Source organism: Syngnathus scovelli, chromosome 6 (genome assembly GCF_024217435.2).
Source record: "Syngnathus scovelli strain Florida chromosome 6, RoL_Ssco_1.2, whole genome shotgun sequence".
Taxonomy (NCBI): domain Eukaryota; kingdom Metazoa; phylum Chordata; class Actinopteri; order Syngnathiformes; family Syngnathidae; genus Syngnathus; species Syngnathus scovelli.
Window position 1 is genome coordinate 9,297,962 of NC_090852.1, and position 15,510 is coordinate 9,313,471.

The 15,510-nt window shown below is 43.2% G+C and overlaps 1 protein-coding gene across 4 annotated transcripts in view; it reads left to right on the forward strand.

Moving 5' to 3' along the window:
* LOC125971014 (genetic suppressor element 1) overlaps positions 1 to 15,510 on the forward strand; it is a 42,918-nt gene that overhangs the window by 19,295 nt on the left and 8,113 nt on the right. Inside the window, exons 1-6 of one of the 4 annotated variants that reach the window (XM_049723844.2) lie at positions 1,615 to 2,168; positions 10,357 to 10,548; positions 11,546 to 11,751; positions 13,735 to 13,907; positions 14,586 to 14,801; positions 14,914 to 15,069. In XM_049723844.2, the coding sequence (XP_049579801.1) occupies positions 10,359 to 10,548; positions 11,546 to 11,751; positions 13,735 to 13,907; positions 14,586 to 14,801; positions 14,914 to 15,069 (941 nt within the window). In that variant the 5' untranslated portion in view covers positions 1,615 to 2,168; positions 10,357 to 10,358. Of the gene's footprint in view, positions 1 to 1,614; positions 2,169 to 4,123; positions 7,575 to 10,356; positions 10,549 to 11,545; positions 11,752 to 13,734; positions 13,908 to 14,585; positions 14,802 to 14,913; positions 15,070 to 15,510 lie in introns of those variants that run through there. The other 3 variants (XM_049723843.2, XM_049723841.2, XM_049723842.2) reach the window with 3 other exon arrangements.

Consider the following 15,510-nt stretch of genomic DNA (forward strand, 5'->3'; position numbering starts at 1 on the left):
AGCAAACAGGGGGCTCATTTTCATTGATCGGGGGAAGGGAGGAATACATTTAAATAATCAAGGGTTGGTGTTCATAGTTGATCCTATGCATCTGTGTGTGATTGTGTTGATGTGTGGGCCACAAACAAGCAGCAAGCGTTTATTTATTTATTTATTTATTTATTAGTTATGGGTGCATCCTCACCTGACATGAATGGAGTGCGCGCTCCCCAATGGGTGAGTGTGCAGTTTGCATACAAATGTGTGCATGCTCGCGTGTGTGATGGATGGAAGGCTATATGAGAGAGGAATAGGCTAATGAGAGCGGTCTCCAGAGGCAGTAAAGAATCCTGCAGCTATTACTGCCACACTTCATAATAGCCTCTGTGCTTGGCCTCTTTTACATGGTGAGGTGGGGGGTGGGGGGGGGGGGGAGTGGCGCAGTGTTACCCACCACTGCGCCGTGCGCTTTGACCCCCACCCCTCTGGAAAAGCATACGCACAGACAGAGCATGATCCATCAGTCACTCATGCACCTGCAGGAAAGGCACGCACTTTTGTGTACGTTAATCTATCAGTCATTCCTATCCTCTCCTCACACAATGAGTGCACGCACACTTGCGCACACACGCAGCAGTCAATCTGTACAGGTCACAAAGGATGGAGGTGAGACACCACCCACTTCAGAGTGTGTCTGACTGTGCACAGCCACACCATAAATCATGTCAAGCTACAATGTCCCCGTAGACACACACGCACACAATTTTTTCCCCTGTATAGGGTTGAGCACAACAGCCATGTGTGTTCATCTAGGAGCTTTTTGTGAATGTGTCTTTGTGTGTGTTATAGGCGGGTACATTAATTAGGAGGGAAATGCTCGACTGGTTTTATCAGGTTGTCCTGGTACAAAACCATGCAAATCAGATGCGAAATATTTGTGTGTGCTGAGACAGGTAGAAGGGGCTTAAGCTGGCTGCCATTCAAATTAGTTTGATGGCCATTTGACCCAATTCACTCGATTTGTCCGAAAGAATCATTTGATTGCGTCAAATAATGTTTCTTTAAGTTGTTTGTCTATTCATGCCAGTGATGTATAGTGACTGGCAGAAAAATTAAAAGCTCTTCCACGAGATGGCGGAAGGTGCCATGAATCTGCGTATCCACCTGTTGCCATTAATACAACAAATTAATTGCTAAATATGATGAGTAAGTCAATTTAATAAATTAGGAGGAGACCCAATTTTGATTTTTGTTTTGTTTCTGACGTTGAAAAGCATAATTTAGACAAATGATTGATTTTTTTGCCATCTTTTGGCATCTATAGAAAGCTGTTCTGTGGCAAATAACAAAAACCCATGTGTAAATGACTCATAAGTATTTGTTATTATTTTTTTGTAATTTTTAGAATTAACTAAGACCTATAGATTCCACAAGGTGGCAGCAAAATTAATTAATTGCAGACTTTTGGTGTACACGGCAAGAAGAAGCCAGTGCTGCACTTTTTTACCTCCATTGTTGATAAAGCTTCTTTTATTTGATTTGTACAATCCACAGCACTTTTGCCTTCTTTTGAGAGCTGCAGGAGGAAGTTTTTTTTTTTTTTAATAGGAAAGTAGCTTTTTAATGGCAAGTATACAAGTAACTGTTTGTCAATTCTAGTTGAAGTTTACTGTTTGACTGATACATACTAAAATGAGAGAATGCACACATTGTATAGTGTTGCTCATTATGTTGTGGCATTATATGGTACTCTGCTTGACTTTTAATTTGGACTTGCCTGTATGTATATCGCAAAAGCCCATGAAACAAAGAAGTTGCCCGATGGGTTGGTGAGCACCGAGTAGCTCGACTTCAACTAGCAGATGTGTTGACATGATGACATGAGCATCATGTCTCCATTGCCTTTTCGCCCCGTGTGAGTTATCAGCACTGTGTGTGCATGCATGTGGAAAGGCGGCGTGGCGAGAGGGGGGGGTCACATCTTCCCTTCTCTCTCCAACCCTCGTTCCCCCCAGGGAGCATCAGTGGAGCAGGTGCTAGCTTCCCCACCCACTGCCCTCCCCTCCCCTTCCGTCCCCCCCATCCTTCCTCTCTTGTCCTTCCCACATCCACGCAGTGTTTTGTCACAGTCACCAGCGAGATGGGCTAAAGCCGAGGATTTCTTTTGTTTCTCTCTTTTCTATTAGGTGGTAAGTTGTCTGTTTCAAGCGTTTGTTTTAAAAAGCCTTATTGCCGCTTGTTCAATGATGCCTATGCACAGCTTTGGGTTGTTGGTGTTTACTTGATGGCTATCGCAGTAGAAATTTATCAGGACTACACTTTTCTACTGGGAACAACCTAATTGCTGTTTGCGTTAATGGCACTACGTTTGTGTTTTCTTTTATTTGTTGTGGAAATGGCTTTTTTAGGTGACAAGTTGTCCGTTTCATATGTTTTATTTTTTAGCTAAATGCTTCTTGCCCAATCTGAATCTTCTCGGTTATATGTATCTACACTGGTCTTCAAAACAACAACAACAAAATAATGGAAGAAAGTGAACCTTAACTTTGACTACCAATATTTTATTTTCCTTGATTTGAGATGTCTAATCTTGGTTTGAGTTTCGTTTTTGCAATGGATGCACAGCGTTGAGATGTCTGTGTTGAATTGATGTCTATTGCATGACTTATTTATCAGGATTACATTTTTCTGTTGCAACAATGTCTTCTCATTTTCAGAAGCCGCTTTGATTGTGTTTGTCACTCATGATGATAATACATCGCAGAAAGAAAATGTGTTCAAAAGAAGTGTCATAATTGGTTGAGTAATGATTTTTGTCATATTTGAGTGTGTCTACAAATGCGTTGAAGCGCTTTTGGACCTAATGAGAGCCACGCCGTGTCAATTTTATTGTGAAGTCAAAATGCAGGACGTCCGGTTGGAGTTTGTTCACGACAGACTGGTTGTCAGGTGTTTGTTAGCTTGTGAGACAGCTTCCGCTCAATGCTCTTGTTCCCGTCCAACCTGTTGCTCAGTAAACAAATTATCCTGTTTGCAGCAGACTAAACTTAACGGATGCGAAGTGGGCCTCACATGACATTGGTTAGGTGTACTTGAAGTCGGACTATTATCTTGCTAGCTAGCCAGATGCATGGATGGATGGATGGATGGATGGATGGATGGATGGATGGATGGATGGATGGATGGATGGATGGATGGATGGATGGATGGATGGATGGATGGATGGATGGATGGATGGATGGATGGATGGATGGATGGATGGATGGATGGATGGATGGATGGATGGATGGATGGATGGATGGATGGATGGATGGATGGATGGATGGATGGATGGATGGATGGATGGATGGATGGATGGATGGATGGATGGGAAATTGGGTTGGATGGATGGATGGATGGATGGATGGATGGATGGATGGATGGATGGATGGATGGATGGATGGATGGATGGATGGATGGATGGATGGATGGATGGATGGATGGATGGATGGATGGATGGATGGATGGATGGATGGATGGATGGATGGATGGACGGACATCAAGCTTTCAAATTCAGTGCCCATGACAGAGTACGCTTCCTCAGTTAGTCCAGTTGAGGAGTATTTTTTTTTAAGTTCTCTTTTCAGCACAGAACAGTATACACGAGCTGGTCTCTACCATGGTTGGCATTAGGATGAGTTTGGGTTAGATGCTGTCACAGAGTCTCCCCACATCCCTCCACCCCCTGGCTGTGATGCAGGGTGTCATCCTGCAACACCCACGGGATTTGAGGGAGACCTTAACAGTGACTGTATTGTCGGCGTCAAATAGACAGATGCCACCGGGTGCATTAGCAGCAGCCAAGCGGATCACTTGGCTATTGTTTGCGCCCGCGTGTGCATGTGTTTGTGTGTGTGTGTGTGTGTGTGTGTGTGTGTATGCGTGTGTGTGTACACAGCCTGCAGGTGGGCTTTGCACACACGCATATACACGCATATACACACATGCGAGCACATGCACCATCTGACCTGCCATGGACCAGCTGCTCTGCAGGGGTTACCGAGTCAACCTCCAATCTCCTTAATGATCCTCTTCTCATGTTGATATACTAAAGTATCTCCCTCACACATGCACTCACCCGCCCACACACACACACACACACACACACACACATGCATGCACACCTCTCATCCTGTCTTTTGGCTGTAGCAGTAGCGCGTGTTTGTTCATCTTTTGTGTATCCAGTGGTCATTAGTTTTAATTGACATAGCAGGAAAACAAGTTTGGTGACAACTTGTTGCTAGGCAGACTTCGCAGGATTTGGCTCACCTTGGGTGGAGATGTAGAGCTAGGAGAAGCATGAGACTCTACTTCCAGAGTAAGCTAAACAATGTGGAATTTCCCTAAAACGGCTCATCATCATGTGCAGATGGCTCTGACGAACATTATTTACTTCTTCATTGGAGTCAGGGATGAGCCAAAGCATATCCCAACTGACGTCCAGGACACTTAACCCTGGATGATCTTTTTTTTTAAGAATATTGGAGGAGGTGGAGTACTTGCGGAAAACTCACACAAGCAATCTACTCTACTAGTTTGTGTTGTGCTTCACGCTGCACACACCTCAGCCAATGTGGCGCGCTTTTACCCCGCAGCACCTGCCTGCGTGCATCTGCTATTTTGCGTGTCTTGGGGCGCCCTCGTGTTTGTTCAGATGGTCGAGGTCAAGCTTCCGGCGCTGTCGACACCTGCCGTGTGAGGCGGCCCAGCGCCACAGGATGAAGAGGAGGAGGAGGGACTGTGACTGTCTGACCCCCACCACAAACAAATTGAAACGATGTGGCCGATTGCCTGATAAGGCATGGAAATTCCCACAGTTACTTGTAATACAGCTACAGAGGCTTGCATGAAAATGTTTTATTTGTTCTTACAGCGCTTACAGCCGTGAGAGGTGTATGAAGGGCATTTTTGTGGGGTCTAACCTGCATTCCCAAATATTTGGAGTTGTGGTAACGCACTTGATTTGAACAAAAATATAGCCCATGAAGCTTAGTGTAGCGTATCAAACACAATCATCGCATCCACATGTCCACGACTCAATGCTTCGGAGTCCTTAATTGTCTCTGCCTGAGCTGGAGGTGTTGCTTCTTCTTACACTCTTGTGCTTTTTCTGCTCCATTTATCCCAGCAGCACAAATGCGTGCTGGCTGTTTGGTCCCCCGGGGTCGCATGCATATATTTTGCAAAGTGCAGTGTGTGTAAAGTCAACTGAGTCAGCTGATTTGTGTGTGTTGTAAAGGAAGATCACCTTTCCTCATGGATGTCTCGTTGTGTGTCTTTTTTTTTTCCTTCTGATATTTATGTGCACTTATGGGCATGTTTGTATGTGGCGGAGGAAAGTGAGTGCGTCTAAGTGTGTGTGTGTGTGTGTGCGTGTGTGTTGTTTATGGAGGGTGAGGAAGTGTTAAGTGCTGCTGTGCGAGCGAAGCTAGTAAAGGCATTTAGGAGCCCCGCGAGGAGCCCTGAATGCTGGGTTGACGCCACTCTGACTGCTATTACAGACAACTTTAAGAGGTTGTAAAACATTTGGCTACTTTTCCTCTTATTCGTACTCAGTGTGTACACATGCATGTGTGTGTGCGTCGAAAAATCCGTGGATGTCTGCCAGCTATTCTAACTGCTATTAACGACAATTGTCAGAGCAGCAAATAAAGTGGTGCGTATGTGTACAAGCTAACTAGAATAGATTACTATCATTTTAAAATATTGCCGGGCACAGCATTTATATCCGTGGATGGTAACATATGCATAGTTGAGTCGACGTTGATTAATTGATGACATAGTTTAAATAGTTTAGCGATTATGTGTTTAGAAAATTGCTTTTATTGCATATTGGCCCACAAAATTGGATTGAATTCATCTGTTGTTTTTGAGTACTCCCGCAAATTAACCAAGCAGCAAATGACGAGCACAACAATAGCTCTCCTCCTCACGTTTTCATCCCAGGCGGAGGTAATAAACAAGAAGAATGAATTTAAAGTGTTGAGCCACACACACGCACACAGACGCACACACACACTCACACAGAAACACACACATTCACCTGACTCCCCCTCTATGAGGACAGTGGGGGGAGCATAACCTACTGCGTCAGCTCATTAAGAGCATCCAGTGTGTGTCTGTGTGTGTGTATTCAGGGATGGGTTATTAGAATGGAAGAGGAGGTTGCGACTCAAGAGGCATCATCACTCTGGCACATTGGCGAGTGACTGTGTGTGTGTGTGTGAGCGCACGTACGTGTTTGAGTGTGTGTTTTTGGAAGGAGGAGGGAGGGAGGACAGCAGGCCTGGACACGTCCTATAGTATGACATCATGCTGAGCTTTGCTATTGTTCACAAGGCACAGTGAATGTATTGTCAGTGCGCGTTTGTGTGCGTGTGCGTGTGCGTGTGTGTGTGCGTGTGTGTGTGTGTGTGTGTGTGTGTGTGTGTGTGTGTGTGTGTGAATGAGTCAAGAAAAAATGATTACAATTAAGGCTCAGAGGCAAACGATTTTATTAGCTTGTGTCGTTGGGGATCTAGAGCATTTTTAGACATCTATCATCTATCCACCCATCCATGTATCCCTGCAATCAGCTGTCCCTTTATTCATTGAGCCAACCGTACATCCGTCTGTCCATTCTTCCACCTGTCCGTCCATCCATCCATTCGTCCGTCCGTCCTAGTCTAGTGTAGTGCAGTATAACTGTGCGCATGAGTGGCGTTTTCTATCTTTTGGAGTCTACTTTAAATCACCAAATTGTCAGGCGAGCCGGGTGGTTGTTAAGGAAATCCCCCTTCAGTCTGTCAGAACGCCCAGCATGGCGCAACGCGATTTGCCTAAATTTCCCCAAACTTGACTTGCCCGAGCACGAAAATCAAGATGCAGCAGTTTTTAAGCCAAGCACACGTGCGCTGTCCATTAAAATAGGGCCCTTGGTTTTCATAGCATGCGTGGTGACAAAAGCATACAGAGAACATTCAAAGCTAGATCTCCATAATTCTCTGTAAAAATGTCCCCATTAAAGCCAAAACATTCCTGGAGGGCGCCTGATGTTTTTGTTTTGTTTGTCCTCCTGAACTCCATGCTGGCTGTGGCGGTAAAGGTTGGAGGTGAGGGGTGAAAGGTCACTGTCAGGAGCCAACCTACCCCTTGACCCCAAAAAAGCTACCAACCCTAAACCCACCTCTTCACTCATCTCTGTCCCGAAACAGACGGGACCGACTGGAAGTGTGACAGAGTGATGGATGGACGGCGGGTTAATACAGGCACACACGCACACACACACACACCAAAGCCCAAAGGAAGGAAGGATGACTAGAGCACACTTTGAGAGAAAAAACTGGAAAGCCGTAACGAGTGACAGAAACGACAAGGAGGAAAGGGGGGTGGGATTGAGAGGAGGGTGGAGGGGGCTGCTAGTGGATGGAGAGGAGGAGGAAGAGTGGGTTGAGAGGAGGTCACGTGATCACACAGCAGCTGCAAGACTGAGGGAGAGAGAGAGACAGAGAGAGCAAAAGAGAGAGAAAGTCACAGAGGAGCAGAGACGACAAACAGGAGGAAGAGTGAGCAGGAGGGTGAGTGTTTGCGTGTTTCAATTATGCACACATTCACATGTTACTACCAAATGTGTGTGTGTGCGTGTGAGTGTGTGCGCAAGTGTGTGTTTATGTGGCGCTGGACTATCAAGGGAATATGGTAGCAAAAGAAAAGAAAAAAAAGCAAGCGGCGTGTTGTTGTTGGCTTTAGTGAAATGAGCTCCCGGCGTGCCGAGATAGATGAGAGTGAGGAAGAGGGGGGGGGGGGGGGGGGGGTTGTCGAGAAAGACAGAGCGTGAATATAGGCTATCTTATCATCTCAACCTCAGCAGAGCCTCATCAAGACCTTTTTTTTCTCCTCCAAGAGCTCCATCATGCTCTTTCTGTTTGATGGTGTTCTTTTCAATTTCAGGGGTGGGAAGTAACAAAGTCCAGTTGCTATACTGAAGTGAATTTGTCAGCTATCGACACTGAGCATCTGCACATCTACTGAAGTATAGAGTGCAAGTACTTTTCCTGTTCTGATTGTGCAATGCTTTGCATGTACTTGGCATTTTGTTAAAAGTTCATTTTTACCTCAAACCAAAATATTTTACTTTGTATAATTTACTTTAGTTTACTTTTGTACAAAAGCCTGCCGATTGATAAGCTGTTATTTTTGTTTGGACGTTTGTCTAAATATAATCTAAATATTTTTGACAATGCATTTTATTTTAAATTCATTCGTACAAAAAAGGTGAGCTTACAAAATATGTAAATTTACTACTTTAATTTGTAAACCATGCACATTTGTTGCAGTCTAAACGTTCTTTTGTCAAGGTATTGTTTGCTTTCATAGACGTGGCCATTTGGGAATTCAATCGTACAAAAAAAGCAAACTTCCAAGTTAGTTTACTAACTAAAATGCATTACTTTTCATTTGAAATCCTCCTAAATTTTTTGGGGGGTGGTTTGTTGATTTGCAACATCACCTAATTCAGATAAGGTTCCGGACACATACAACCCATACAAACAGGACTTACAACAATATACTAAAGCTTGGCTTGGGACTTTCTCTGCCTCTTATTGCTTTTCTTCTAAATCGCTTGCATTCTGTTAATCCACCAAACCACTGCTTAGAAAGAGATGACATGAAAAAAAGATGACAAAAAAATATGTTGTTAGTGTTTATTTAAAATAAATGACAGCACCACCTACCAGCCTGGTGTGCACATTACAACCCTTTTGCATTTTTGAAAGGCTGTTTAGGCTCGGTTATCATGAAGAACAAAACATTGTGCCGTGTCCAAGTGTTTACCGCTGTTTATTGCTCGTGTGTGCGAAGATGAGCGTGTGTGTGTTTGTGTGGTGCTAATGAGGTCATGGCTGAAGTGAGCGAACAGGGGGGTAGGGTGGTAGTTGTAGTGTAGGGGGCTGCTGGCTAATTCCGGCTGTAATTAACATTAGTGGGTCAGTGAGAGGGTTAAAGGAGGGGGGTCGGGCGCATTGGGACAAATGTTGCTCCATCTTATGTTTGCGCTAAGTGTGCCCACTAATCAATAGAATATAGTTTTAGGATCAGCTTAACAGGCCCCGGGGAAAATTGTGTTTGGACATCACATGAAAAGATACACGCAATTACGTTGCATTAACGGACATAAAAGCATCTACACGCACACTCGCCTCCTTGTGTTCGCCCGGCTTTTATGCAGGAGGCACACAAATAGACTTCTTATTGATATTCAGGGATCTTGGATGCAATCATAATTGTGGAGTGAATGCACCACAGAGGAGAGGAGTTGGATTTATGAAGGCAAACAAAAATAGCATAAGCAGTCCAGACAATGGCACTTCGACATTTGAATTGAGTTTGTTACATGACCAGGCTCGTCATTCAATTTACTTGGAAATGAAATAAATGTTCCTCATTGATATGAATTTGAAAGCCGTTCCAAGTCCCCCAAATCCACCACAATTTGGTGTTTGTAATGATGAAAAATAGCACTGCATTTTATAAAAATAGAGAATGTAAATGAATTAATTGGGTTTTAAAAATAAACATTTTATCACGGGGATACCAGGACAACAAGCAATAGATGAAAACATTGTTTTGTCTTACAATATTTAATATTTAAAGCAACAGGTTGCCTTGGAAGATTAGCATCATGCTAGCTTTTATGCTATTGACAATATTGTATAAAACAATAAACACATGTATTAAGAATAGAATCTTCCAGAACAGTAGCAATGTGAGCGTCCAAAATAACTTTAGTCTGTAAACGCGAAATATAGTTGATAATAGCAATGTGCACGAGATAAAACTTTGAGTGTGATGGAAAAATGACAGAAAAAAGTAACAACTTTCAACAGTATAACCTTCATTTGTGATTGGCATCCTTGTTCTGCACTTATGATGGTCAGTAGGGTGCGCTGTGTCAGATATATTGCTGACCCTAATAGCAAATCATGCACATGAGTACACGCACGCATTCATGTCCTTAAGGGAGTCAGCCAACGTCATCTTTTAAGACCTCGGGATTGTCTGCAGGCGAGTAACACTCCAGCTTGTTTGAGCTTACACGCACATGTAACGGGTTTGTTCATTTCTTTAACGAATTTGACACCAAGCATTCAGGTAACAAAATGGACCTAGTGATTTTTTTGTATGTGAATTAGAACAAACATGAAATATAAATAAACTTCACTTATACAATCTTGCAGGTGCACTGGCATCCAAGTTATGCACTGCTTATTTTCGGAATGAGAATACAAGATTGTTATTGTAGGTGTCATGTCATCGAGCTGATGGTGCAGGTGCACCCTTGTGCTTCTCCACACGCAGGCATGAGCCATGAGTCCACCAAGTCGGCGTCTTTAGGAATGGTCTCCACGGCGACTCGCACCACGGCCACCGTCAGTCCCCTTAGCCCTCTGACCAATGGGAGCGTTCTCGCCCAGTCTGCCAGCTCTGGATTCGCCGCCGCCCTGCGCAAACTGGCTAAACAGGCTGAGGATCCCCGATGTGAGTTGCATGGTGCGGCCATTTGGTCATTGTTATGTGAAATAGTCCCATTAACCATTTGGTCGTCATATAATATATTTCCATTTTTTTTAATAATTCATTTATTATTCTGACAGTTACCTTTGTTGACCACAAAATCAAATCAACGTTTCCTATTGTAATGAATGGAAATACCATTAATCTGTTCCAGCCCCCCGAAAATCACACCCAAAATGTGAATGTTTGTAAGAACAAAACACTAGAATGACCATGAACCAATAGTGGTCAGATGTTTTGAAGTTCACTGCTGGTTTTTTTGTGTTGGAATGTCTAAACCTCACTCATAAGTCAAAATTTTGCTCGCAACAAGGCCTGTCACAACACAGTATCGACTAGATCGACTTATCGTTCGATGAATAAAACCTTTCAGTCTCCTTTCAGTCAGTCACCTTGCTAGTGAGGGCAATGACCTTTTTTGAAAACAACTCTAAAAACGATCCCCTGGCGCTTTTAAGAAGCATGGTTCAAAATCGGATGCAACGGTTGCAATCACTCACTTGATGTGTCAGGTGACCTACCCTGACCGCTCTGCCTCTCCCTTTATCCTTTTCCATTCATCTCCTAATAATGAGAATCTAATTCGAGCCAATTATAACAAGCTCTCTTCTTCCGGCTTCCCGTCGCTCTTTGTCTACTTCAGTGTCCATTGGCAGCCGTCCTCCAACTCGATATTGTCTGCCTTTGGTGTTTTTTCTATGTGTGCACTGGTCAGTCAATGTTGCATTTACCAACTTTGCAGGTCCCTCTTTCAACTCCTGCATAATGGCACATGTCTCTCCGGTTTCCTTTTCCCACTTTTCGTTCTCGTGTTTTTACAATGGCTAGCAGCGTATCCTACTGGTTAGCGCATCTGCCTTACCGTTGTTAAATTCTGTAGTTTGGCGTCTCGGCTCCACCATTTACTTTGTGCAGTTTTATAAACATTGGCTGGATTTTTTTATTCTGACTTGTTCTGTGCTTCTCCACACAGCTTCGGCCCTTAGCGGTGAGTCGTCGCCTGTGTCGTCGTCACCTGCCACCAGCCACAGCTCGCCGGTCAGCACCCCCAAGCGGGCCACACTAGGGCCCCTCTTGGCCCAGTCCCGGGGCCACGCCGTTGTCTCGAGCACCCCTCCCGTGGTCACCATTGCTCCCACCAAGACCAGCAACGGTCTGTGGAGGGCCGACGGGCGACAGGTACACACACAAATGGATGCCTGAAAATGATGGGTTTCTTTTTTAAATGTGAAACTCACATGATTACACATGATTACTAATTGGGCCAAGTAGTACTACTAATATGGCAGAGTTGTTCACATCTAGGAGCGTGCCGAAATGCCAAAGTCTAGTAATTAAAACCATTAATGGACCTTATATGCAGTCATTCTAGTAGTGCACTGAATCTTCTGACTTGTGAGGAGGACAGGGTGTACTAGTACATGGCTAGTAAGATGGATAGCAAGGATAGTGAATAAATACTTAAACAGCTTTCTATATATACAGGAGTATGTGTGTGTGCGTGTGTGTGTGCGTGTGCGTGCGTGCGTGCGTGCGTGTGGATGTGCGTGCGTGTTTGTGCGTATGTGTCTAACCCTGCCCCACCCAAAGGCGTAAAAGGACTTGTTCTTGTGTGCATCTGAATATGTTTACTCATGGACAGGCGAGGCACCAGGGTCCCCCCGAGACAAAACAAAAGCCCCCCTCCCCGCCACCTTGGTATACCCCCTTGGGTTAGAGCTGCCTTTCTCCCCCTTCACAAAGACCACTCTGTAGCTCTGCCCACCGGACTGCAGTGGGAAGGGGGGGGGGGGGGGGGGGGATCCTATGGCGTCCCATTCAGACTTGTAGGCATAACAGGAGAGAGGCGGCAATGAAAGAGAATAGGATGTGAAGGAGGGGAGTGATAGAGAGCAAGAAAGGCCAGGAGAGTAAAAGCGAGCTCACGAAAGGTTGGCGAGGATCAAGTGTAATGTGCACTTGGCCCTGCACTTTGTCAATCAGAGCCCACACAAGCACAACTAATTACAGCTTGCTCTGTTCAATGGAAATGTTGCACCTTTGGACTCTAAATCTGGAATTACAGAACAGTTGTTCAAAATTAGTATGATTAGACCAAGATATGTATTTTTGTATCAACCATTGTAAATAACAAGGCAAGTCATCCTTTAAATAAAATTCACTTGAGCCTAGTTGAGGCTGCCAACGGTCACATAGTATTGTGTATGTGATAGCTGCAGTAGTTCTCCATTTGAGAATCAAGAGAGAGGTTACTCATTTGAATGTGCTTTTCATGAGCGCTGCATTCAAATACATTCAAACTTTATTCAAAGTGCACAATGGTCACTCCATGTGCACTCTAGGGCGGCAGATTGCGTGTTTGCTTGGATTTGTTTGTGGCTTTGACTGTGGTTTGACTGTCCACATTGTTGCTATTGCAGCAAAGTTTGACTTGAGAAGTTTGTCCCACCAGAGCTAAAATATGGAGTTTTTTTTTTTTTTTAATATATGGATTTCACATTGAATTCTGTGTATTTTAATTGTCTGTAAAGTTAAAGTTCTCTCCGCTTTTAGACGTGTGTTGTAATGTATTTAGAAACAAATCGATGATTTTACTTTACAAGATCTGCACAGTTTAATTGCACCTTTTCATCGATATGCCTGCCACTACACATCGCTGGCTGAGAAAGATGAGCCAAAATTTGATTCTCAAATTAAAATAAAATGTTTACATAGTAAAAACATGATCATATTGCACTTGATTGACTGCTCCATTTGTCTGGATAAAATGCTGCCAATCTCTGTTGCAAATTAAATGCAACGCTATGGCGAGCAAATCCTGCCATGGGGAAGCATTTGGAGTGTCTGTGTGTGAACTGAAGGAGTGAGCAGTGAGCAACAATATTAGGATCAGCTCCTCCACTTTGATCTTGACCCACTCTGACATACCGGAGCCATTCTGAGCCTCAGGGTGCAAGTCCCAAGCTTTAATGCACTTTTGTCTCAACTTTCATAGTGCTCACCCAATATCAGCGGTAGAAAATAAAAATACTCGGTATCTACTGTGTAATTGACTTGAGTATTTTTCTTATGACTTTTTACTTTCAGAAAATGACAGCACAGAGTGTGATTTTTGTTTTTGTCACCTCAGCTCCATGCCGTCTAACATTTCGTCTCACTCAGGTGGAACAGAGTGCTGCGAGGCTTGGGGGCGGCAGGGAGCGGGCATCCGCCGACAACGCTCATACACAGCACGACAAGAGGACCCCGCCCGTTCCCCCGTCTCACCTGCTGGCTCACCACTTTGGACTCACACCCAGCTCGGTCATGCAGGACCCCCGCATGCAAAGCCTCAGGCAAGGACTCGGGACCAATAATATTATTGATGATAAAAGTAATAAAAAATAAAAACAATACCTATACCTTTAACATTTATTAGAACTTAGTCACTCCCATGCATGTAAAATTGATTATATTACATTTGCATAAAAAATAATGAGTTAATTCAAAAATATTAATAATAAAAGTATTAATAATAATCAGTTTTTCTATCCAGTGGAAATAAAAATTCTGCGCACCTTAACTACAACTGAAATGAAAGAAAAAACTAATAATAAGTTTGCAAAAGTGTGCACACCCTCTTCTAAGTGATAAGGTTCAAAATCAAGCAATTACATGAGCACACATCTGCCACTATTTTTAGTGGCTCGGATTAAACCCAAATAAAGTTCTGATATAGACTATTAAAAAATATTGTTACTTATATTTTATTATTTTATAGTCATATACAAATATACAATAAATAGATTTAATTTCACTCTAGTATTTTGTTATACAAAGTATATAATTGATACTTTATTTAGTGTTATTATTTTGTTACTGATCTGCTAGGAGAAATCTGATCTGCTAGGAAAACCACATAGAAAACAAAATGTAAATAACAAATATGGTTTTAAAAAAATGCCAATTACAGCAGATCAAATATAAACAACAGTACACTATACTATAGCATTTGTTTAAAATGTGTTGTGCAGTTTACCTGGGCAGATGCACCCTGCGGCTCCCTCAGGCAACATCCCTGAGGATTACCTGAGATCGCTGCGTCCCTTCACCACCCCCGATGATCTGCGGCTGACCTCTGTGCCTCTTGGTCTGGACCACTCTGCCGCCGCCGCTCATGCTGCCGCTGCCGCCGCCGCTGCTGCTTACTACCACCCAGCCTTCCTGCACCATCCTTTGGCTTTACCCAGGTATGGTTTACTTTACAGAAAATAACGCTAATTCTGTGCTTCTAATAGTGTTAAGACTAGCAGAGGAGGCCTTGCTGGCATTTTACGGTATTTTTATTTGTTTCATCTCTAGGATGGAGGAATCCTTGTGTCTGTCAGCACTGCGGTCACAGTTCTACTCGGTGCCTGCCGGGGGAGCCTTCCCCGCTCTGCACGCCTCTGGCCTTCACTTGCACCTGCCTGGAGCTCGCTACCCCGGAGAGCTAAACCACAGCGTACTAGTCGAGAGGTATCCGCTTTGCTTTTCTTCCCTAGCTGAACAACAATGTAATCTTTTCCTGCAGGGTGGACACATGTAGTTGAGATATTTTACTATATATATCCAACCGTGCATTGTAATTTATTTACCATATTACCCACATTTTATACAGTATTATACCGTATACTATATATCAACTATAATTTATTGATATTTTAATACATGGTTTGGATTTTATTTTTAAAAATCTGTACTAATAATGTTATATAAAATTATAAACAATAATTATATTTAACTATGTTTTATCATAATTTAATAAAAAATATATATATACTGTAATAAAATTATTATTATTATTTGCTTCAGATGAATGGCTAAGAGAAATTGGGTGAATTCTAAACAGTCACGTTTGGTAATAGTAATGATGATGATGATGATGGTTATAATTTATACGTAAAAATAACACAATGC